The sequence below is a fragment of the Pimephales promelas genome, chromosome 9 (assembly GCF_988280905.1).
Source record: "Pimephales promelas chromosome 9, fPimPro1.hap1.1, whole genome shotgun sequence".
In the NCBI taxonomy this organism is placed as follows: Eukaryota; Metazoa; Chordata; class Actinopteri; order Cypriniformes; family Leuciscidae; genus Pimephales; species Pimephales promelas.
The window spans coordinates 183,590-210,109 of NC_142777.1; the positions used below are offsets into that span (position 1 = coordinate 183,590).

Sequence of the window (26,520 nt, forward strand, 5' to 3'; positions counted from 1 at the left end):
TTGTGAATTCTGTGCGCATTTCTGTATCCTGTGTGTGCATGTGTGAATCATGTGTGTGCATATGTGAATGTAGTGTGCACATTTATCTTTATTGAGACTCGTTTAGTATTGGGGTTAGCGTTAGGTGTGGTCCTCAAGGGATCGCTCACCCTGGGTGAGGACGAGGACTCAAACTGCTGACAGATCCGTAACATCAGTCGTTCAAAATAAGAATCCGTGAAAACACAAAACATGTGACAGGTATATTGGTCCCACTTTATATTAAGTGGCTTTAAGTACCATGTACTTACATTGAAATGAATAATTTGATACAATGGACTTATTGTGTACATACATGTTTTTACATTGTACTTTTATTTTAAAAATACCAGCATGTAATTACAGCTGTAATTAATATATGTAATTACATCTGTAATTAATTACACAGCTGACCCATCCCTTACACTTAAACCCACCCTTAAACCTACCCATACCCCCACACATGCCCCTAACCTTACCCGTATCACACCTCAATAGCAGCAAAAGTGATTTACAATACAACATGAGCACAATAAGTACATTGCACTTATTTTTAAATGTAAGTACATAGTACTTAAAGCCACTTAATATAAAGTGGGACCGATGTTACGTAGCTGTTAAAAGTATTGTTTTCCCCTGAAAGGACTTCCTCTTCATCCTTTATTCCTGGACAAAAGAGATGTCTTCACTGTTTATCTAAAAGCATATGCTATTAGCAACATCAAGGCTGTTGTGGTTAATGTTGTTTTCTCCTCGCAAAATAAATTATTCAAAAGCTTTTCTATTATGGCAGGTGTTTTTTGTGCCAGTGGGAATTTATAAAGCTGTCTCCATATGATTTACTTGGTAACCAAGTACAGTATGTCCTAATATCAATAATTATGTCAGGGAAACTAAATCATGTTTGCTCCATTGCTTCTCCTTGTGACACCATAGATTTTGAATGCTGAAGGCTTCATTTAGGTAATATGGGCCTATGAAAAGGCTCCATGCATGTCTTGCTTTGGCTACAGTAGATGCTTCCTGTGAAGACACCAACCGTGTGTGTTAGTCTGCTTACTGTGTGAGATGAAACAGTCCCTCTTGTGATAGCTTCCTCAGCTCTGAGACACGGACTTCCTGCCCTTTTATTACGAAAGCGAAGGCCTGATCATTTCAGTGCAGCGAATTATAAGTTGGCCAGAATGATCCTGTCTCCTGACATTTCTTTCCCAAGTGGTCCCATTGTTGTCAGCATCACATCTATGAATGACTCAGTGGGCTATTCACCACTTTTCATGTTAAAAAACTTCTTCTAATTACTCACCGGTTAGTCAAAATCCACCTTTAACTTGCCCCAGAAAAGTTTTGTTTAGTTGTATTTTGTAACTTTCTGACGAATGTACTCATTTGTGCAACACATTATTTGACCAATTTAATAATGAAATCTTATTTCCCTGATTAACAATAACATGCTTCTTTGGTAGTTGATCAACTAGACTTGCAGATGTTCAAGGAGATGTTTCGGAGGTGTGTACTCGTCTGTGCTGTGTGCTGTAGTTCTGACCACAAAAGTTGAAGGTGAATATGCTAACTACTGTTCAGACTCAACATTATGAAAAATATGTTTTTGTTTGACTAAATTTAACTACGTTATCAGACTAGCTCATCAGCAGTGTTAACAAAAACCTTGTTTCCTGAACTGAAGTGGTTTGCACAAGCAACTCTCATATAAATCTTAGCCACAGAAAATTTTGATTCAGATGAAATGTCAGAGCATTGCTGTTCACCAGAATCACTTCCTTCTTTGAAAGATAATGAGATAACACAGCATATATCTCGGCCTACATCTCGCTGTATTGATTTGTTTTCCACTAGAAGCACACTTAAGGCCCACTTCAAGATGTGTGCATGCCTGATTGTCATCAGAGCAACAAAAAAAAGTAATTTTTTTGAGAAATACCGCTCAAAGAAACTTGTGCATTTCTAAGGCAAACCATTGCGCAATACATATGTTTAAGTTTGAAATGAATAAACAAAACTGTGGATGTAGATGTTAAAGCAATTTGGATGTCAGCAATTTGACATCAAATATCCCCTAAAAAGTCTACATTTGCTTAATCATTGCAAGTTAAAAATAAATGCATGAAGTAGAAATGTCCACTGCTGTCCTGTGATGCAGAAAATGAGATGTCAGCCAGAAACAGGGGTTTGCCATTCAAGCAAGACATATTGCTCTCATGATCTCAGGTCTTGCCAAACACCCAGAGCTTTCCACGGGTCCCTGAGGATCAAGGCATGTCTGTCTTCTGGCTCGGCTGATGTTCTCTCGGCACCTTCTCCTCTGGCAGACGCTGTGCAGAGCATGAGGGCAAGCATCACAACTACCATTGCTCATATTTAGTATTAAAGGTTCAATATGCAGGAATTTTCGCCACCAGGGGTTGCATCTCTTACAATAACAAAGGCGTAAAATAATGACGTATATTCCAAATTAAGCTGAATTATGGATCTTGTCATCAAGCTGATGGATCTTTTATGGATGAGTGAATAAATTGATGTTTTTAACATGTGTTTTGACTGTGGTGTGAAGCAGGGCACGATTGCTAGACGTATACCAGCGCCACACACAACGCCAGTCCAGCGGATACAAAGGACATTTCATTCTACCGAACTACACACACGTGCTGAATTACTCACACAGGTCAGTTCATTAGAGGAATTAAACACACCGCTGTTTCACTTGCTCTTACAGTTACACACTATCACACTAAACTGCATTGGAGTTTGTTGAATGTTGTTAGTGAGGTTGTGTGTTGGTTGTATGAGACTAGCAGTGCGCTAGAACAACATTTGAATAACGTACAGACCATATTCACATTTCATCATGCTGAACTAACTACATAACATTGGTTAGTTTTAAGTACATTTGCTCACCTGTCCAATAAAGTAACAACACTCGTGTGTTTGAACAAAACAACAACAGCATGAGCGTCCTTCTACCACAGGTTACCTAGCACAGGTTCAGTTTAAAGTCTGTTTAGAGACATTCATATACATTTTTACCTTACAGTTACTGTAAATCCGGCCTCTGGTTCATAAACGCCAGAGGAGAACTGGCCCCGACTGAGCCTGGGCTCTACTAAGGGTTTTTCTCCATTGGGTCACCTGATGGAGTTTTAGGACACCTTTGGGTCACCTGATGGAGTTTAAGGACACCTTTGGGTCACCTGATGGAGTTTTAGGACACCTTTAGGTCACCTGATGGAGTTTTAGGACACCTTTGGATCACTTGATGGAGTTTTAGGACACCTTTGGGTCACCTGATGGAGTTTTAGGACACCTTTGGGTCACCTGATGGAGTTTAAGGACACCTTTGGGTCACCTGATGGAGTTTTAGGACACCTTTAGGTCACCTGATGGAGTTTTAGGACACCTTTGGGTCACCTGATGGAGTTTTAGGACACCTTTGGGTCACCTGATGGAGTTTAGGACACCTCTGGGTCACCTGATGGAGTTTTAGGACACCTTTGGGTCACCTGATGGAGTTTTAGGACACCTCTGGGTCACCTGATGGAGTTTTAGGACACCTTTGGGTCACCTGATGTAGTTTTAGGACACCTTTAGGTCACTTGACGGAGTTTTCCGGTTCCTGTTAGCTGGAGCCCGCCTACCTTCTCTTCTCATGGTTGATGAAGGGGTTTTCTGGCCCTAATCTCTCAGAGGAAGAAGAGGTGTTTAACCTTCACTTGAATGGGTCAGGTGTGAAAGTTGAAGACATGTTTGGACGCCTCAAGGGGAGATGTGCTGGCCAAACGATCTGATATTGACCTCAAGTTCATGCCAACTGTTGTGGTTGCTTGTTGTGTATTGCACAATTCGTCAGTACAACAACAAGCTACAGATTCCCAGTAAAGAAATGCTTTAGATTTGTATGATTATGTATTCCCTCCAAATTTTGTTTTATGCAGCTGGGGTCTGGGGCTTTGAAGTAGAGGTCTTCTCGGGTCCTAAAAACTGTACCCGACTCGAATTGACCCGAATCACTACTTACCCGAACCCGACGTGCATAAATTATTATTATTTTTTTTTAAAAACCCGACCCGAGACAGACCCGATAAAATTAGACCCGAGTCTGACCCGATTCCATTTCCTTTAGAACCCGATTGGACCCAAACGTAAACGGCATTTACAGTGTGCACAGCCTGCAGCCCTGCGTTTCTCAAAAATCCGCTTAACATAGACGCGCAAGTGTAAGCGCGCTGAGTGCTAAAATGTCAATCACACATCACTGTAACCCTTTACGTCCTATAACATTTGGCATAATGTTATTTACCGGACCACGGTGATTAGAACCACCTGAGGGTAAAATTTACCGATGGCTATTATTAAAATAGCCTACAGATTTTCATTCAAATTCTACCAGTCATTGACTTTTGCTAAAATTGTGTTATTTAGCCTACAAACCCACTGTTGCAAAGTTGTTTAGATAAAATACGATTAAAACAGCCATTAGAACCACAATAGCAGTCAAATTGGACGTTCTAAGTCAAATCTTAATATGGTAACGTTATTGCAACAACGCATTTAACTGCAGGTCTTTTTTCCTTCCTTATCAACAATGATCACAAATCATGGTTGATAAGGATGACCCTGGATGTTTCTGTTCTACATATTCGTTTTCCCTCACCTTTTTCGCAATATCTGTTATCGTCTCCATGCTTGTCTGACAGTGTCGCGTATTTTTTAAATTGATTGACAGGCTTGGCTAAACGACAATTCAAATACTTGCATGTAGTCAAACATCCATCCACATGATGGCGCACTAGTTCTTCTTTGCAAACGGAGGGGTTGGTTTTTGTGGAGCGAGCAACTGAGTAAATAAATGCGGAGGCAACCGTGCTTATGCTTATATCCCATTGTACGTAAAAGCGCGGATTCGCTCTCTCACTTAAGAAAAAAAGTCAGATCGGTCATAGAGTTGTTTTAAATGCTGCAATTTTGTTAAATGCCCAACATTGTTTAAAATAATTCGGGTCTTCTCGGGTCCATTTGGAAAAGGTATATTTATTTTAAGTTACCCGAGACCCGAGGCCACTAATACCGAACCCGACCCATGTCTGAGACACTCGTCTGAGTGTTGGACCCGAACCCGCTCGGGTCTCGGGTCGGACCTCGGGTTTTCAATACGATTATGGAATCGTTTTATAAGATTACCTGAAGAGAGACTTACTTTGAAAGTTTTTGATTGGGATAAAGCTCATAATTATCCTTGGTCAATTGGTCATACTCTCATCAGTAAAAGTACAGTATATATTTACAAATACTTTACAATGTAATATATCCCAGGTAAGGCAGATTTTGTTATAAAGAACAATGGTTGCGGCAGGTGTTAAATAAGCCTAAATTGAGAAGTTACGTTGACTTTAAGAATGAATACACTGTAGAGCCTTATGTCAAATGCTGGCTAACTAGATCGCAGAGGTCTTTGTGTGTCCAGCTTAGAGTTGGGGTGCTGCCTTTGCAGATCGAGGTGGGGCACTATAAAGGTGTCCTAGAAGAGGACAGACTATGTGGTTTATGTGATCTAATGGTTGTTGAGGATGAATGGCATTTTTTTTTGTCCTTTATATCACGAATTAAGAATGAGTATGTTTGAGAGAATTCAATATAAAAAGCCTGATTTGTTTTGGATGATGGATGGGGATATGTTGAATTGGCTCTTTAAAAATTAAATCTATAGTTTGGCTAGATATGTGGAAAAGGTGCGTAAAGTTAGGCAAAGGAATTTATATCCTGACCTAAATTGACGGTGTCGTGTTTTGTTTTGTTTTGTTTATATTGAGAAAATTATGGTAATGTATTTTTTGTGATGGTCTTCTTTCTTGTGCTTTGTATGATGGTCATCTTGTTTTTGTTATTACTAACTAACTAACTAACTAACTAACCCTCCAAATGATTTTTTTGGCCTATTTTGTTTCTTGGGGGCGCTCTCATTTAATAGTTCTTTTTAATTTGTATAGTGTAGTGATTGTGCTCTAGAATGCAGGACATTGTATTGTCATCTGTGAGTGGCCAGCCTAGTCTAAACCTCGAGTCATGTTCAGTACAGTAGGGTAAAGCTACAGCACATTTCAAAAACAGTATAGCGGAGGAGTTTGTGACAACAAATGATTCACGGGAATATCTTTGCAAACAAACTAGTCTTTCAGCTTTATTGCATGTTTTTCTTGTCGGGAATCTGGCACAGAATGGCCACAACTGGCTGCCAACAAAACCTTATCAGTGCATTTTCAGTTCAGTACAGTATTTCCGTTGAAAAAACAAACAAATATATAATGCAAACTGTTCCACATTGTACAATTCAAAACGCAAAGCTCGATTCACCTGGTGAATCACCTGTGCAAACACACTAAAAGTGCCATTTTAAGATACACCTGAACAAAACAATCAGAAACAAATTCTGGAACTTTATTCCCTCACCCAATGACTTGGCTTTTTCAGTTCTGGAGAAAGCTTGATGTGAAAATCAGTGAATATCACCTCACGATCCACTACCTGTCCGTACCGTGTGCACTGAAGAAAGGTTCAGTGTTAATTCATAGCCTCTGTAAATCGGCATGATGCCCCTTTGTTTACACACCAGTTTACAGAGCCTAGGCTGTGCATTAACACAGGAGATATTCACTGATGTTGACAACAAGCTTTCTCCAGAATCGCTGACTCCACCTTCAACAACTTCTCTACTGTAAGTGAAGATAAGCAGTGAATGGCAGGTCATCTTCCATTTGAAGAGGTGAGTGAGCAGCATCAGGTGTGGTGTGGTGGTACGTAAATTGGTGTCTGCCTTGAAATGTATTGTAATTTTCCCTAATTTGTTGTTGGCTCATCCCAGCTATGACTTCAGTGTTTTCTGCATGTCTCTCGGCTCAAGACACTGACCTGCCTGAGAACTGACTGCGGTGATGGACTCCAGTGATGTCTGATCTTATGCTGCCGGCTCACGTTGTTGATCAAGAAAGAACATGTAGAAGGATCTCATCTCCCCTGCATCACTCTTTCTTGGGTGTCTCTTTGACTGGCATTGCCATAGTCTTGATGGGTTGATCGCTGTGGCCGATTCTTTAATGGGCAATGATTCGTCTTGTGCTTCCATAGTTGCAGACACGTTGGTGTCACTCAAGCTCCATGATCCATCTCCTGACTCTTCTGTAAAAACGATAATGTTCTTAGTCAGAGTGAAGTTATCACAAATGACCCTTTTACTTTGATGTAGGGGAAGATTTCATGAAAATAAGGTTGGTTGTATTAGTCATAGTTTGCATAAAATGTATTGGTTGCACTTTGTTATTTGCAGTGCTATATTTCCTCATGTAGTTTGTTTCATTGCCTTTTATTGAAAAACTGCTGAACAGTCGCTGTTGCGTGTTTCTAACTCAAGTCAGGCTTTGCCTTCCCCTGTTCAGGGACACATACATAATGTTACAAGACGAAAGACGAGATAGGATCCATGTGCAGCTTTTATTAGAATGGTCAAACAGGCAGGGGTCAGGAAACAGCAAAACAGGGATATCAGAGAGTGAGCGCAGAGAGTCAGGTAACAGGCAGAAGATCAGGGCAGGCAGCAAGAAACAATAATCCAAGGCAATCCAAGTCAGGCCAGGCAGATAACAATCATACAGATGAGAAAACAGTCCAAGATCAAAACCAGAGAAACAAGAAACAGGATAACACGCTCAGAATTACAGGCAGTGGCATTGTAATACTTAGCCAAGAGTCCTTGTATGAGTGTGGCTTATATAGGCAGTCTGAAATGAGGTGCAGGTGTGTGTGTAATCAGTCACAGGGATGAGGCATTATGGGAAACGGAGTTCTGGTGAAGTGATCAGTTCTGATGTGGAGTGCCCTCTGGTGATTCTGGGGCACTCCAACTGGTGATCGTCACACAGCTTATGCATTCCTTAATATGGTAAAGCAATTTTAGCAACCTAACCCATACACAATGTAAAGCCCTAGTACTGATTTATTTTTAAAAATATAATAACATATAATATATATATATATATATGTATAGGGCCATTTCCATCAACGTTCCCATCAGCGTTTATCGCATAAGCGATATCGATCAAGATAAAATCTGATGAGACCGAACGTATTTCATTTCGAGTCGATATGAGATATGAGTCGATATCATGAAAAATCATGAGTCATGAAATTCAATCGAATTTTACTTTTTCCATAATGCATTTTTCATTCGATATCACTTGATTCGGATAAAAACGTGTGGATGGAAACATGGCCATTGACTGGCGACTCCTCCCCCTGCTCACACGCCCCGTTTCCTTTGGTTAAAATCGCAATTTTTCTCACGATTTACAAATAGTTGGAAACATTTGGGATATTGTAAGTAATCAACTAAGCAAAATATATAACATTGTCCTAGTGGGTTTTGGATATTTTACTGCACATATCCTGCATACTGTACCTTTAAGGATTGTAGATGTGTGTAGATAGGACATTTAGCAGTGTGCTAAATAACACCCAGACACCCGAAGCAACCACACGGCAGTGCACTACTGTTAGCAGGTTTCGCAAGGGCAAGAACCGCTCGTTTCTTCAGGTTGAGACTTTCTGAGAAAACCCACAAGCCACACAGGCACAAAATATGAATTCAGTCATTTTAATTATTTAGGGCATTTCCATCATTCATACACAAATGTTCATCTTGACTTTGCAGGTCTGTGACAGACACGTTTGTACTTGTTTATCACAACAGAATTTCCTTCTGATATCTTGCCCTCAGTCATTAATATTAATTCACTCGGTCTGAAGCTCTCAGTCCACTTAGAGACCTACTTATAACGCTACAGTTCTGGAGAGGTTTGAACAGTGGCAATAAAACCAAGCAGAATGTAGGAATAATAAATGAACCAATATCAGTATATGTCACCTTTGTTTGTTTTATGCTTTATACAATACAGATTGTTTGAAAGCAGCTTTGCAGTGATAAACAGGAAACTGTTGTTCAGCTAATGTCAGTTCAGATTTGTTCATCAATTATTTAATTATTTAATTTCATCTATAAAGCAGTTTTGCAAAAACAAAAAGAAGCCCACAGTGTCAGTACAGGCAGATCAATAATGTTGATGTATATTAAGTGTTAAGTAACTAAATAAGCCAATAGGCGACAGTGGCAAGAACCCAAACTCCATCCGGACAGAACGGAGAAAAGCCTTGGCAGAACCCAGACTCAGTCGCTCAGTTTGACGATCGGACACATCACGCCAGCATTCGAAGCTTGTCTGGTTCTCGTGGCCGTTGTTGAGGATCTGTGTCGAGGTATATACATGATATTTATTGAAGATAGTCTTGTATAGTCACAGTTGTGGCCACAGGCATGTTTACGTATCCTTTTATAATATGAGTCATAGCAGCCTTCTAGATGTCAGCAACATCCTGCAAACGTTGAATGTTCTGTAGCAAATATTGTAGTTCTGTTTGTGTTTTAACAGGTTTTGCTTGCTTCCTTTCATAGAGTTGACACAGACAACATGTTTCCGAGTGCCAAACGGGTATTGAATTCCTCCAGACACCCATGTTGATATAGCAGTGTCACGCCATGCTTACGATTATTTACAGTAAAAGCCGCTTTCAAACGTGACACCTGTTAATTAGTCAAAATAGCAGTCTTTGATTAATATTAATCCTATTCATGTTTCACCACCAACATGGCATAAACACACTGACATTAGTTTAAAAACTGGAATATTATATAATAAGAGGCTAGTCGCAGGAGTGTCATGGAATGGCTGTGTATGAATGAATGAATGAATGAATAGTTTTTTTTAATATCGTGTCTTGCGTACTACTGCATGCCCAGCCCTAATGGGCTTGTAAAACACTAATACCATCAACATCAGACAGTGGGCACAACAACATACATGAACTTATTTAAATAAATAAGTCTGTCATCGCATCCAGGCTTTGAAAACAAAAGCAGCCAATTTAAACACATTAAAACTGAACAACCATTTCATCTTGTCGTCATCACTAATCCAGAACATTTCAGGCTTTTTAACAAAAAATTCACCTAATAACCCAGATAGCAAACTGACATTGAATCAACGTGGAAATATGACATCGAAACAACGTTGATCTGACATTGTTTTGCTCATCGAATTAACGTTGAACCAACGTCAGACGCGTCATTCTTTCAAAACTAACGGAAAATCAACTTGAAATCAACGCGTTGTTTCAACGTTATGAGAGACGTCGTTTCCACGTTGATTCAATGTCAGTTTGCTGTCTGGGAATACATTTCTATAATCATCATACCGTGGGCAATATAACACAGAATGAGTTTCTATCCTAACTCACACAATCGACAGAGTCTGTCCTCTTCAGGAGTTGGAGTGGACCAGTTTCCAAGGCCAGGGGAAGGATGCCAGTTCGCAGCTGAGCCACCAAAGATCGCTGATTTCTTGACAAATTTGCCTTTACATACAACTCTGTTTCATATACATCTTTAATTTGTAAGTAAGTCCTTAGCTTTGGCTTAGCCATGATCCCAGTCAGCCATTTATGTTCAAAATTTGACATCAATTTGGTTTTAATGTTTTTGACGCTACAAGGCAAATCATTAGAGAATACACACTGCAGTTGAGCATCAGCAAAAACAGTCCAGAGCTCTGCAGCCCAGATGGACTTTTTACTCTTTTTGTTGCTCTATTTTCAGGGAGATTAACAAGTCGATTCCACAGCCTCACCATTTCACATTTCCTTTGGATTATATCACCCAGCGCTGCCAGCACTGGGACAAACTTATGAACCCCCAGGAAACAACGAACTGTTTCACGATTTTCTACAGCGTTCAGCGCTCTACACACCGCAGCAGCGTAGTTTAACACAGGGGACACACAGGCAGCATACAACTGGGAGAATGGACCATCACCAAGATCTTTACAGATTTTTAACTTGTATATCACAGAACCTAGGGCTCTACTGGGTATTTTAACTCCTCTGTCAAACAACATAAATTCATCAAATACAAATCCTAAATACTTCTACTGCGTTACATACTCAAAAATGGTATTACAAAAAGTAAAAACTTTCGTGCTTCGCAAAGTACCACCTTTCCTGAAATTAATAATTTGCGTTTTAGCTTGATTTATAACAAGTCTCCATCTACAGCACCGATTTTGTAGAACATTTTCTGTAGATCCTCTGCATTTTCAGCCAGTAATGCAACATCATCAGCATAGACAACAATGATACTGTCTAAACTGTCTGTTTAATTTCAAGAGCCAAATCATTTATAACAGCCTTTCTCAAACTTTTTTCAGTCAGGGCACCTTTCAAAAGTGCATAAAATCTCAAGGCACCCCAGTGTAAAATATAATTTAAAAACACTACATAACCCAAATGTAAATGCAAATGTCCTGTTTATTTAGACAGAAATGAACAGAGCATAATATGAACTGTAAATAACAATAATAATTAACAACTTTATAGCACCTTTTAAAACACAGGTTTGCAGGTTTGCGTCGCACCAGGCTCACGCCTGGTCCACAGTCCTCAGTCGCTCCCTGTACTTGTTCTTGATGTACGTCAGGGTTGAAAAGCTCAGTTCACACAGATAAGTTGTGGAAAAGGGTAGCAAAATAGCAACAGCGCTACTTGAAGCCACTGGATACTCTTTTTTCACTGAAATCCAAAACCTGTCCAATTCCAAGTCACCAAATCTCAGTTTCAATGTGCGGTCTTCCCTGATCTCCATCAGTTGCTCCTGTGTGGAGAGTGGCCAGTCCTTTGCGCTCTGCAGCGCGCGTGAACCAAGGATCACGGACCCAGTCAAACTGTGCATAAGACTCCGATGGAAAATAATGATTAAATCGCTCATCGAGAGATTTCAGATGCTGGATTATGAGATCAGAAAGTGTACTGCTGTTTACATGCACATTGCACAGGGGAAACATATCCAGCCTGCCCTGTCCCACAAAGGAACGCCAGAGCGTGAGCTTAGATCTGAAGCCACGCAGTTTGTCAGATGAGGAGAGGAGGTTTTCTTCTTTGCCTTGCATTTTAATGTTAAGCTCATTGAGGTGCTTAAAGATGTCAGCCAAATACGCGAGTTTTAGGCACCATTGCTCATCTGCGAGCAGCTCTGCATATGCAGATTTTTCTTCTGTCAAGAAAACTCTGAGTTCTTCTCTTAACTCGCACAATCGGCCCAAAACCTTCCCCCGTGACAGCCAGCGGACTGCCGTGTGTAGCAACAAGCTCTGGTGCTCACTGGCCCCCATTTCCTCGCACAGAATCGAAAACAGACGGCTCTTTAACGGACGCGCCTTTATGAAATTAACAATGTCCACTGCTCTGTCAAGCACGTCCGAAAGTTCTTTTGGTAGTGTCTTTGCAGCAAGTGCCTCTCTGTGAAGGAAGCAGTGGGTTGTTCGGATGTCAGGGTTTTGCTGCTTTGCCCTGCTAATGAAACCTTTGGCACAGCCCGTCATTGCAGCTGCACCATCAGTACAGACAGATACTAATACAGTTTTTCCAACTCAATCCTCCCTTTTCAAGATACTCATTTGTTACACGATAAATTTCTTCCCCTGTTGTTTTGTTTGGCAGCGGCTTGCAAAATAAAAAATTCTCTCTAATACGGTCCCCATCCACAAACCGAACATTTGCTAACAGCTGAGCGTGCCCACTCACGTCCGTTGACTCATCAATTTGTAAAGAAAAATGTCCACTTGTCTTGATTTTCCCCAAAACGACATCTTCAATGTCCACAGACATGTCATTGATTCGCCTCCCTATTGTACAATCCGACAGCGGGACCTTTGAGATTTCTTTTGCAGCTTGAGGCCCTAGCATTTTGTTCACTAATGCTGTACATGATGGCATAATTACAGTTTCTGCAATAGTGTGAGGCATCTTTGTTTTAGCTATTATTTCAGCTACAAGGTAGCTAGCTTCCAGTGCCCTCTCCGAGACTTTAGCGGATTTAATCATCATTTGTTCTTGAAACCACTCAGTCTGCTCATCATTCACCTGAACACATCCCACACAGTCTGCATACAGGGACTAATGCCCAGTAAAACTTCCCATCTACCCCTGCCTGGAGAAACTGCAAACTTAACAAATCCCTATCCAGAAAACAAACAAAAGTGGGTTTGTTTTCAGTTAGCTTTGTTCTGACAATTGTTGAAATTATATAAATATGATCAATACATGCCCGGTGTTTTCGAAATCCATTTTGTTCTTCTACTAGATGCTCTGTTGTTTCCAGAAAATTACTGAATCTGGCATTTAAAATACTAGAGTAGATTTAGGAGACTAATTCCTCTGTAGTTCAGAGGTATGCGGAGGTCATCTTTCGCTGATTTAGGAATAGGTTTAATAATTGATTTATACCATGTAGAACGAACAATACAGAATTTAAATAAACCAAGAAGCATACGCCTAAGATGTAAGGACTTTAACATCTCATCTGGAATTTCCTCCACTCCATCATAGCCTTCCTCAACTTGGCCTTATTGAGAGCAACGCTCACTCCTTCCAAGGTAATATCAAAATTCAGATCGGCTGTTATCACCCATAATGATTTTCCTTTATTTGAACTGAAAGATTAAAAGCAAGGTCAAAATCTTCAATATTAGTCAGCACTGAATATGAGCCTGAATATGAGCAGTTCCCTCGCTCTTTTCTCGGCTCCACTGCACCATTTTCCATAACAACTTCAATAGGAATGGTCTTCATTCTATATGGACCCAATTTTTTAATATCTTTCCAAAATTGTTGTGAATTCCTTGTTTGTAACTGCTCAAGTTTTAATGCTTGACCCCTATTAAACCTTCTTTTATAGAATCTTACATATTTACCAAAAAGTGACTGCTTCTGCTTATAATTTTCCCTCAGATCTTGTTTATTTTGAGGCACTTTACACTTAAGAAACCCTCTCTCGTCCATTGTTCGCTCATTCCATAACTTTTGAAGATGGTCATTGTAAAAAGGCTTCACAACCCGTTTAAAATATTTTTTAGTAGGTATGCTATCTTTACATTAGCTTATTTCCCCTCTAATAAACGTACAATAATCCGCTAGTAGATGTTAAAAATGTCTCAGGGAATGTTCCATGTCTCCTTTTAAGTGCACAGGAAGAATTTTTTTTATTAGTTATTTGGATATCCACTTGAATTAATTAAGGAGTGGTCTGATAAACGACATCCGTCTCCAATAAGAGCAGGGTTCCAGACTGCGACCAAATTGGTCGCATATGCGAGCATTTTTTGAGAATGTGCGAGTTAAAATTGTATGTGGTCGGTGCGAGTGGACGCTCGCGCAACAGTACGCCGTTGTATCCGCTGCTGCAGTCCGTAACTTATTGTAGCATTTCACACGAGGCCAGAGTTCAGTTGACTTGTTTATTCGCCAGAGCACAACGTGCAGGCATTCAGAAACACAGCTTCAGAATAGAGCGACGAAAACAGACGAACTTCCTCAACCCGCCCCGCTCTCCCCAGACCGCCAACCAACAGCGCGCCCGGGGGTCCACACAGCTGATTGACAGCCACACAGCCATTGACAGTCGCTACATTATGTTCAAAATGAAGGAGTAGGCTACATCATGAATCCATTTTCCAAACTGTATTGTTGACTTATCCTGAATCACTACGGTACGCCTATAATAAGTGTTTATATTTTATCCCGGAGTCGACTCGGATGCGGAGTTGCCCAGTGCCTGCGTGACTCGCCATAGACATTAATGGAGAGAAGTAGCTCCGGCTACAGTGTTCTTCCGCAAGACACGTGCAGTTTATTTATGGACGAGCGTAAACGTCACACGCAGTGCACACTGATGGTGGAACACGCCAATTACGAATTCACAAATTAAGGCATATAAAAATGAAAATGTCTCACGAATGTCTCACCCCTTTCTACGTCTTTTCAGCGGTTAGATGAGAGTGATCGCTCGACTGAGGAAAAGCAAATTATTATAAAATGCAGAAGGTAAGGAGTGTGAGATGTCTGATTTTTGTTAACATAAACTTTTGTTTTGTTAATAAACTTTGATAATGAAAAATCTGTATTATCTTATTATAATACTTTAATCTTTTAAAATGCAATGCTTACATTTGAATGTTTAATGATTTTTTAAAGATAGAAAGATGATGCTGATAGAAAGATGATAATAGACGAACGGACATAGATAGATAAGAGACAGTAGATTTATTATTCAAATGTAAATAGATTGTATAGAATTCAACAGTAAAATGCTTAACATTGCAGATTAAAATTACTGTCCAAAATCCATGAAAATCTTTCTCCAGAAAGCCTTTGCTAGCTTTGGTCCATTAAAGCCACTATTTATCAGCATTGATTAATCCCATGGCATGGAGCAACAAAAAAAGGTGCGACCAAATCATATGCTGGTGCGACCAACTGAGAAAGCTGGCAGCACCAGTGCAACCGAAGAGGCAAACATGCTACTGCATTTTGGTTAAAGGTGCATTGCGCAACATTTCATGTTAAAAATAGCCGTTTTCTAACCCATACATGCTTAAACAATCGCCTGATGGGCTGAATGAGCCCTTCTCTGATCACTGAGATCGCCTCTATAACCCTGTACAGTGAAATATATGAGAGGGATTCGGGCTCGAATCTGAGACTGGGCGTGATGTCATGGCCGTTCACGCTCGCCTGGCTATGTCTGGCAGGTTCGTGTAGCTATTCGCTTCGTTCTCCGTATCAGTGAAGACAACTCGAGCGACACAACTCTAGTCAGCTTTCCACAAAAGTAGACGATGGATTCAAAGGGGCTGTTTACACCTGGTCACTTCATGTGTCTTCTGCGATCGGATAGCTATTCGATCGTGAAAAGACCAGGTTGCCCTCCGAAACGCATTCGAGACGGATTTGAATCCGATCGCTCATGAGGACGTGGTCTGGGCCGCATTCCAGACGAAACTGGACAATGCATCTGGTTGTTGAAACCAGTCATGTTATTTTAGTCATATATGAGGATGCGCATCACCTCAGATGAGCAGCTGAGCCCCTTCATCAAGCAAGTGCCGCAATCTATCGCAAATCAAAGTGAAAGTAAGTCGCAGACGCTTAACACTACCATCTTCATTAAAAGTAAAGAAATGAAATGATCTTACCAGGCCTGTTGCCGATCTCTCTTATTGCTGTCTTTGCTGATTTTGAAATTAGCCGATGATTAATAAAATGCAGCTCATATCTGTTGCTTTCGGTGACGTGCACTTCATTTAATCTGTATATGGCGCGGAAAGAGACCGGCTTGTAGCTCATTGCAAACCCCAACGCAAACTCCACGTGAGACAGAAAATAAAACTTCAGTCTGTCCAGTGCCAGGCGTCGGAATAAGACGAGAGTCAACATCGGGAAGACTTTCAACAAACGGAGAGATCTCCGGTCTGCTCTAGGGCTCAAACGGGTCCTATACAAAGTGATAACTGAACGTGTTTCTATAATAATTCAATCATAAGTGGAAAACCGAAGTTTTCTACTACCCCCGTTTCCCCCTCTCACACACATAAGTGTGTAATTTACTCGAATGCCTTTCCTTTCATATATTTTAAATGACTTGCAGATTTATTACTGTATTACCTCATTATGACTGTAACAAAAGATGTGTGCCGCACAGTGTGCGGCTGATGCTCCTTTGGTTATAAACAGCAGACTGATCTCATGGAGTAGCGTGTGTATGACACGCCAATTCGTATTTCCATTTTTGGCGTGCCATCAAGACGCATAATCGCCTTTCAGCGTGTTTATGAACGCCGTTGACTTAACGTTATATAAATATGACTTACATCAACCCCGTCCCTAAACTTAACCATCACTGGGGTTAATGGCATTTATGACTGGAGATTTGACTTCGTGTTCAGACACGCGAAATGACACGGACGTTAATGGCGTAGAGATATACGCATACACGCGGATAGAGATAGAGATAACACGCCACCTGACTCGAAAGTGGCGTATATGTTTACACAAAAGTCATGATGTCATGTTGACACTGGAGTCAATAAGTGGGCAAAAGACCCTTCAGTCTCTCCCTCTGAAAGATCCCTCTGGGGACGGATAGCTAGAGAACACCATAAAGTTGTAGCTCGTATTCCGGTGTTCAAAGTGTACTCCTATAGAGCTTGGCAACGTGACGTCAGCCACAGAGCGCCACGGTGGCTGATGGGTAGCGCCGCCATAATGTGAGGCCATCTAGCCATTCCACTCTCAATCTGTAGGCTGACGCGAATCCGGACCGCTAATTTATAAAGTAAACATTTCGATTAATTTTAAAGTTATGGGACGAACTTGTTGCGTCGGTTGTAATGTCCGTTCACACGACTGACAACATAGTCTTTCTTCAGCTTTCCCGTCTGGAGGCAGAATCAAGGAATGTGTCTGATGTAAAAAAGAGACGCTGGCTGGCTTGAATATCAGCCGTCAGACGTCAAGGTTTCCAGCATCCCAAGATCGCTAAAAGTGTGTAAACCAGCATGTGAAATAGATCAGTGAAATCCTGACTGGGCTCCAACACTGCAGGAGGAGATGACACTTGTTGACAAGATAGTGAATGTTTGCTTTATACTTCTAAACATGTGTCCCAGTGTGGTTGTAAAACCAGTTGAAAATGAAAAATGTGCATGTTAAAACTTTCATTTTAATGTTGTCAATATGTATATTACTGTTGTAGATGTATATTAGTTTTGATGACATGGGTTTTCTATTCTTAAATACTTCTATTGAAAACAGATGACCCTAACCCTATTTATTATTAAAGAATTTGTCAGTGTAACAGTTATTTTGGTGGAAATTTGAATAATTGCATTGCAAGCTGATTTAAGGTGTGCCCCTAAATGTTCTGCTTGCGCTCCTAAAATTTTCAGTCTGGGGCAACAGCGCTCCTAGTCAAAAAAGTTAGCCTGGAGCTCTGAAGTAGCACTTTAGACAATAAAACAAAAATACATTATTCAGAGTGTGGCTTTTTATGATAAACATACAATACCCCACCATTGGTATCGCTATGGTATCTGGAACGGGGGCCCATCCAGATGGATTGGCACAATGGCATTACAATGAACTACAACAGGAAAAAATGTAATCAATAACATTGCAAATAGTTCAGCCGTTTCACCTTCACAAAAAAAAGCAATTCATCACTACTCAATATTTATCAGTTAGGACTTTACCAGCCATTTAGATTATAGCTATACTTAATTTCATGCAGCAACAAATTATTTCCAGTGTTGCAAGATAATTTAAAACTTATTTATCAGTAATAAAGATGCGCTACTGGTCCCTGGCTTTTGGTCTAAGGAAGAGCTGCTCCCATTTAACCCAAGGGCCAGCTCTTCTGCTGGGGTATAATGTGGGGGTGCAGGATCCCCAAAGGCCAGCTCTTCTGCCGGGGTATAATGTGGGGGTGCAGGATCCCCAAAGGCCAGCTCTTCTGCCGGGGTATAATGTGGGGGTGCAGGACCCCCAAGGGCCATCGCTTCTGCTGGGGTATAATGTGGGGGTGCAGGACCCCCAAGGGCCATCGCTTCTGCTGGGGTGTAATGTGGGGGTGCAGGACCCCCAAGGGCCATCGCTTCTGCCAGGGTATAATGTGGAGGTGCAGGACCCCCAAGGGCCATCGCTTCTGCTGGGGTGTAATGTGGAGGTGCAGGACCCCCAAGGGCCAGCTCTTCTGCCAGGGTATAATGTGGAGGTGCAGGACCCCCAAGGGCCATCGCTTCTGCTGGGGTATAATGTGGGGGTGCAGGACCCCCAAGGGCCAGCTCTTCTGCTGGGGTATAATGTGGGGGTGCAGGACCCCCAAGGGCCAGCTCTTCTGCCAGGGTATAATGTGGAGGTGCAGGACCCCCAAGGGCCATCGCTTCTGCTGGGGTATAATGTGGGGGTGCAGGACCCCCAAGGGCCAGCTCCTCTGCTGGGGTATAATGTGGGGGTGCAGGACCCCCAAGGGCCATCGCTTCTGCCGGGGTATAATGTGGAGGGGACCCCCAAGGGCCAGCTCTTTTGCCGGGGTATAATGTGGGGGTGCAGAACCCCCAAGGGCCAGCTCTTCTGCTGGGGTATAATGTGGAGGTGCAGAACCCTCAAGGGCCATCGCTTCTGCCGGGGTATAATGTGGGGGTGCAGAACCCCCAAGGGCCAGCTCTTCTGCTGGGGTATAATGTGGAGGTGCAGGACCCCCAAGGGCCATCGCTTCTGCTGGGGTATAATGTGGGGGTGCAGGACCCCCAAGGGCCAGCTCCTCTGCTGGGGTATAATGTGGGGGTGCAGGACCCCAAAGGGCCATCGCTTCTGCCGGGGTATAATGTGGAGGTGCAGGACCCCCAAGGGCCATCGCTTCTGCTGGGGTATAATGTGGGGGTGCAGGACCCCCCAAGGGCCAGCTCTTCTGCTGGGGTATAATGTGGGGGTGCAGGACCCTCAAGGGCCATCGCTTCTGCCGGGGTATAATGTGGAGGTGCAGGACCCCCAAGGGCCAGCTCTTCTGCTGGGGTATAATGTGGGGGTGCAGGACCCCCAAGGGCCAGCTCTTCTGCTGGGGTATAATGTGGGGTGCAGGACCCCCAAGGGCCAGCTCTTCTGCTGGGGTATAATGTGGGGGTGCAGGACCCCCAAGGGCCAGCTCTTCTGCTGGGGTATAATGTGGGGGTGCAGGACCCCCAAGGGCCAGCTCCTCTGCTGGGGTATAATGTGGGGGTGCAGGACCCTCAAGGGCCATCGCTTCTGCTGGGGTATAATGTGGAGGTGCAGGACTCCCAAGGGCCAGCTCCTCTGCTGGGGTATAATGTGGAGGTGCAGAACCCTCAAGGGCCATCGCTTCTGCCAGGGTATAATGTGGAGGTGCAGGACCCCCAAGGGCCAGCTCCTGTGCTGGGGTATAATGTGGAGGTGCAGGACCCCCAAGGGCCAGCTCTTCTGCTGGGATATAATGTGGAGGTGCAGGACCCCCAAGGGCAAGCTCCTCTGCTGGGGTATAATGTGGAGGTGCAGGACCCCCAAGGGCCAGCTCCTCTGCTGGGGTATATTGTGGAGGTGCAGAACCCTCAAGGGCCATCGCTTCTGCCGGGGTATAATGTGGAGGTGCAGGACCCCCAAGGGCAAGCTCCTCTGCTGGGGTATAATGTGGGGGTGCAGGACCCCCAAGGGCAAGCCTGGATGCCTAGCCTGGATGCCAGCCCGAACTCCGCCCACAACATTTTTAGGTCGGGAAGTTCGGTCTGGACTCGATCCATTGAGGAGAAATTATGATCAGACAAGAAACGTTCGGGCCAATCAAATTGCCAGGGTGGGCTTTATACGATGATGGACAGATGATCTGCAGGGACGTAATCATCACGTTATCAAGAGCGCTTGTCAAAGATGACTGCAGCTGGAGAATTGAGATGTATAGATTCCACTGTCGCGTCTGTTGTACAATAAATCGACAGCGCATTCATTTTAATAGACAAACAGAAAACTGCAATCAAGGCATTTGTCGATCGGAAAGATATTTTTACCGTCCTTCCTACATGATTTGGGAAAAGTGTAACTTATCGGCTGGCTCTGACGGTCGTTAAGAAGATGGGACGTAATGAAAAGCCTGTGGTCGTTGTGGTTTCTCCTTTGGTGGCACTCATGGAGAAGTAAGTAAAAGAAGCTACACTCGTTATTTAACTTCTAAAATAAGTAACTTCTGTAGTTGACAACTGCGCTATGCAAAGTAGTTACTGCGTTGCTCTGATTGGTTGTAGGTCTACCGACTATCCAATTGAGTGCAGAGGTTTTTTTGTCCTGGTTCGGTTACGACACGCCTCATAATCAAAGCCCAACGAAGCGGTTTCAGACTCATATTTGCACTAGAATATGAGTATGACGAAGTCAGACTAAGACAATGCTGGTCTTTAAGATCGTCTGTGGGCTTGCCCCTTGTTTTTATGTAGATTACTGCAGTTGTGAAGAATGATTTAGATGTTTTGAGAAAAGGCTCTTTAAAATTACTCAGTTTTCCTCAATCTCCCTGAGGAGTCCTCTCATAAAGTTTCCATCACATCTTGCTGACAGTTTTGCCTCAAAGTTCCTCAGAACTCCAGCAGACCCCACAGCACAACGGCCCTGTTTCCAAATAAGCCTGAAGGACTTGATTAGCTGGATCTGGAGCGTTTCAGAGAGGAGGTTAAGGGAAGACTCAGAGTATGTTAACCCTGAAAGAAACTCTGGGTTCTCTGAGGGACACAAAATTGATCCAGATCTGTCTAAACTGTTTGTGTTAATTTTAGTTGGATTGTAACTATTTTAAAAAACAATACTTTGTCAAATTGTGCCAACATGTTCTTACTCCTAAGCCATATACACAAGACACAAAGCGCACAAGAAATCTATCATAAAAATAAACGATGGGGTATAATTGTTTCACCATGTGGGTTCAGTGGGTAGCCTTTGGTCCCTGGCTTGAGTCCCAGCTGTCTTCGTGTGTGTCTACATCTGGTGACGTGTGTGTTCAAGTAAGCCGGATATGCGCAGATTCTGTGCTGCTGTAAAAAAAAACCCACTGTAACCCACTGTAAAAAAAAAAATTGTTTTTAAAAATAACTGAAAACAATCATGGTGCTTTATTTGATTAGAATTTTTTTTATTAGTAAATTGGTAAATAAAATAAAAACCTTTCTAGGGGACCTTCGAGACTTTACTTTTTCTACTCTTACTATACTTCTTTATTAAGTACAAAATATAAATATAAAAAAAATTAAAATATAAATATTTTGGGGAGGTGTTCTCACTCACAAATTTGCACACACATACACACACACACATGCACATATGTGTGTTTGCAAATCTTGTGAGTGAGAAGATTGTACAGTTTATTGGCTTTTCGTTAGTAACTGAAGAATCATGGGAACACACTGGTAATGACTCAAGTATTACTACATACTTCTAAAGAAATTTTCTAAAAGTATACTAAAGTTCACCAAAAATCTCAAACGCTTGAAATGACTTGTGTTTTGTTGCACAAATCATGACTAGATCCTGTAGTAACACTTGAGTCATTACTAGTCAGTTCCCATGATCTTCACTTTAGAATACGGATCCAAATATTTAGTCATTCCCAAAGAAGTACAGTATGAAGTACCACTTTCATCTGTGCGCCATTACTTACTAATTCATTAATCAGAGTTTATTTTTAGTTAATAGTAGTTACTAGATTGTTAAGATTGTGTAGTTATTCATTAACGAAGGAACCGTATTCTAAAGTTTTACCAACTAAGAATGTTTTTTTGTCAAACTTGCCTGGGCAAGCCAGTGAGTAATGTGGGCGGGTCAGTGAGTAATGTGGGCGGGTCAGTGAGTAATGTGGGCGGGCCAGTGAGTAATGTGGGCGGGTCAGTGAGTAATGTGGGCGGGTCAGTGAGTAATATGGGCTGCCTGCTACAATAGCCACACCCCCACACTCTGGCTCCGCCTGCTACAGTAGCTAATATTTAAAATTGAATGCCTTGGTCAATGAACAGTAAACTGTTTAATCTGAGTTAGTTAAGAGAATGTATTTTAACATACAAAACTTACTTCAATTATAATAGCATTTTAACATGCTGTACAAATCATGTTAACAGTAGCAGTCACTGATCCAGCTGAGGCTAATAGAGTCTTACCTGTGAGACCAGATCCCAGTGGGCAAGTCGCTCACAGGTTCGCAGTTCCAGCACTTCTATAGATGTCTGTAGTGTACAGTATCTTCAGTTTTTCTAGAGTGATCCTGGGGACCCACTTCTATGCACATTTTGTATGGCTCCCTTATTTAACAGACCTAGAGATAGAAAATGTGCTGAGCAGTGGGTGCCCAGGTCCAGGAGTGAAAGCCACCAGTTTTTAAAGTTTCCCAGTATAATGCAAATTTATACAGTTGCTTGGAGGCTCTTTTAGAACTGTCGAGGCTTCATAAAAACAAGACATGACAGATTACTTCAAAACTTATTTCAAGGCACTCATATGACAAAGTTGACTATGTAGAATATTATTATGTGACATAAATACCATTCTATTTAGTTTTGCATTGCTTGTTGCTTTGTTCTGTAGACTTTTAGCCAATGTTTAGCCAATTGCTCTGTAGAGTTGGTAATCATTACACTCACACACACACACAGTTCATGATACTACAATGTCATCAAAACAATAGTTTTGGTAAAATAACGAAAATTATTTATAAATAGTCCAGTCTTGATGAATGGATTAGTTAACACTTCATGCTAACTGGCACAGATGTGAAAACAAAGCTTTGCCGGTAAGCTTGGTAGTTTTCATTTAATCATGAGTTATTATTTAAATGGAAAAAATAAAGAAATGAAAGGGAAGAAAGCAGTACCTTGGTAGACAAACAAATGCAGAGAAGTAATCCGAACATGCTTAGGAAGGTAAGACGATCCTTTTCTTTTGATGGGTTAGTTAATTATAAGAGAGCAGAGTAATCTGAACAAGGAAAAGGGACTATTGGAGGACGTTCTAGGATCATGCAGAGCGAACTATCGGGCCATTGCTCTAACATCAAATAAATGTAAATTAATGGAGCGTATGGTCATGAATAGTCTGACTCATGTGCTTGAGAGTGAAGGACTAATATCTCATTATCAAATGGGTTTTGGGAAAGGACAAAACAATTTGTATGCAGTTCTCGGTTTAGTAGGGCTGTCAACATTAATGCGTTAACATGTGATTCATTCAAAATCCTTCACATGTTAAATTAATTGTATTTCTTTATTGTCCACTAATGTTGAAAATTGTCTTTGGCTCACCAGCACATTAAATAACTATAAAAGCAGTAGTAAAGAAAAAAAAACAGAACAAAAACACAATCATTCACGTAACATAGATAGAACAATACACGCCATGCCACTATCGTTTGGTTTATCAATTCGAATTTTAAAAGAGTTTGAAATAATTAATTTATCACAAATAAATGACTAATCACATGAAATTGTGTCATTAAGGTAATTTATGTCACGCAGATGATCTTAGAAATCAGGAGTTTTGACAAAGATCCGACTGCAGAACCATATACGCCACACACACCAGTCTGAGAACAGCCAATACTACAGTCTCATGCCGGAATTGTTAGCAATACTTTTTAAAAAACGATTCAACTGAAAATATATATACATTTACGATAAATAAGATGCAACTACATACTCAACTCAACCCAACTCAACTGTATTTATAGAGGACTTTCAACACCACAAGTGGAACCAAAGTGCTGTACAGAAGGTATAAAAGAGAAAATAAAACAAAGACCTAAGACAAACATTTGATATACACAACATACAAAGCATGATCAAATGCTAAAGAAAACAAATAAGTTTAAAGCGCACTCTGAAGAACAGTTTTTACAGACAGAGGAAGGTCATTCCAGAGCCCAGGAACTGCTAGCCTGGGAAAACCCAGACAACCTCCGGCAAAATTAGATTTGCTCTGCAAGTTAGTCTGGCAAAGAGCTCATTCAAACCCCTTTCCCTTTGGGGCGGGCTTTACACGATGACGGTGAAGCAGATTTTGTACATTCACAAAGAGGTGTGATGGTTAAAAGTTGAACACCGTCATTAGAACTCTATAACCCCCAAAACCAGGTTATTAAAATATTTTTTTCACAAACATTTTATATAATAGAGAATGTTTAACTACTACTATCATCTTCCGAGGGAAACGGAGGCGGAGTTAGAGGTGCTTCAGAGACTGCTGCTGCTGCTGCTGGAGATGAGTCGGGAGAGGTCTGTGCATCTCTTAGCTGTGTGCACGGCTCTTTCTGTAGCGGCGCCGCGTCCGAGGATCAACGACTTCAAGCTGAATCTGCCTGAGCATGTACGTCTCACCCATACAGTAAGGTCTCACCATACCGGCAGTTGCGTGTCTAAATTGCAAAGTTCATTGCAAAGTTTTTTTTTGTTAAGGTTTTGTTTACTGTGTGTGATTTATCTGATGGAAAGCACATTCACTGATAGTTGTCTTGCTGTTAATTTTAAATAAACGTAGAGCAAGTAGCTAACCAGATTGTCTGCTCGTTTATTCAAACAGACGAATGTCACTCTGCATACGTCGTCTCATTCAGCGCTCTGATTGGTTTTAGGTCTATCCAATTGTGCCTTTGAGGCATTTGAGCTACGTCCGCTGGTGACGCCCCTCTGGAAATGATTTGTCTATGAAGCTTTGCCAGACCATAACTCAGTTACAAACTGGTTTTAACCAGGCTAAGGAACTGCAACAGAGAATGCCTGATCACCTTTACATTTCAAAATGGAAACAACCCCACAGGCAGTCATCATCCACACACCCCTTATTTCTTAAAAAAAAAATCATCTCGGACTTATCCTCATTTAATTGGAGAAAGTTATTCGCAAGCGAACACTTAACTTTGGCCAAACATGCATGCAGAGACTGAATGGCACATTTATGCCCATATTTCAGTGGTAAATAAATTTGAGCATTATCCGCAAACAGATGATACTGAATCCCAAATTTCTCAAAAATCAAACCTAGAGGAAGCATATAAAGGGAAAATAAAGTTGGTCCCAGTATAGAGCCCTGTGGAACCCCACACACACGAGGGGCAACGGAAGAAAAATAATCCCCAAAGCTGACTGAAGAGAACCATTTCAGGGCCGAGCCCTCAATGCCAACCTGATCCCTAAGACAATCAATGAGAACGTTATGATCCACTGTATCAAAAGCCGCTGTAAGATCTAACAAAAGCAAAACAACACGGTTTCCAGAATCAACACCTCGTAGGATATCATTAGAGACCCTCAAAAGAGCAGATTGTGTACTATGACCAGCCCTAAAGCCTGACTGGAATCTGTCGGAAATGTTATTCCTCATTAAAAAGTCATTAAGCTGTGCATTCACAATTTTTTCCAGTATCTTAGAAATAAATGGCATTTTCGAATTCGGCCGAAAACTACTCATGTCAAAGGAGTCTAATCCGTATTTTTTTCGCACCACACACGGACTATGTGTGAAACCTGTGGTAAATGATGGGAACAGACTATTCTGTGTGGAGTTGGCTGAAAGTTTAGCCTATTTATCCTAGCTAGCCTCTCCTGCGCTGGCTCAACCCTGTCTCCTTCCCTTCACATTTTTGAAGAGTCGCTAACTTATCTAACTCCAAGGTTCTTATTGCTGTTGTTACAGCCGTGTATTACACAACAAACCATCACACTGTTAAAAAACAAAACAAAACAGTGATAATACCACGGATAATGTGTACGCTGTCTGCTTGTCAATTGACAGTCTGACATTTGCCGTGGTTACTTTGTCAACAATATGGCCGCCGCAAACATTGATGACGCAGATCGAATAACGTGGATATAAGCCAGGTCGAAGAAGTTTGATTTCATTTTTAGATTTTTTTTTGTTTGCTTTGCCATTGGTCCTGTTGGGAATTGCACTTGGTAATCGCAATGGAGTAATGTTTGTAAAAAAACTAGTGCTGTCAAATCTGTCTCTTTCTATTTCTCA

General features: G+C 41.6%; 1 protein-coding gene across 1 annotated transcript; it reads right to left on the minus strand.

The window, feature by feature from the left end:
* Positions 1–11,729: 11,729 nt before the first annotated feature.
* On the minus strand, positions 11,730–12,509 carry LOC148977456 (protein ZBED11-like). Its single transcript, XM_089135219.1, has one exon. It carries the CDS (start codon positions 12,507–12,509, stop codon positions 11,730–11,732), a length of 780 nt encoding a protein of 259 aa, XP_088991345.1.
* Between the last annotated feature and the right edge of the window lie 14,011 nt (positions 12,510–26,520).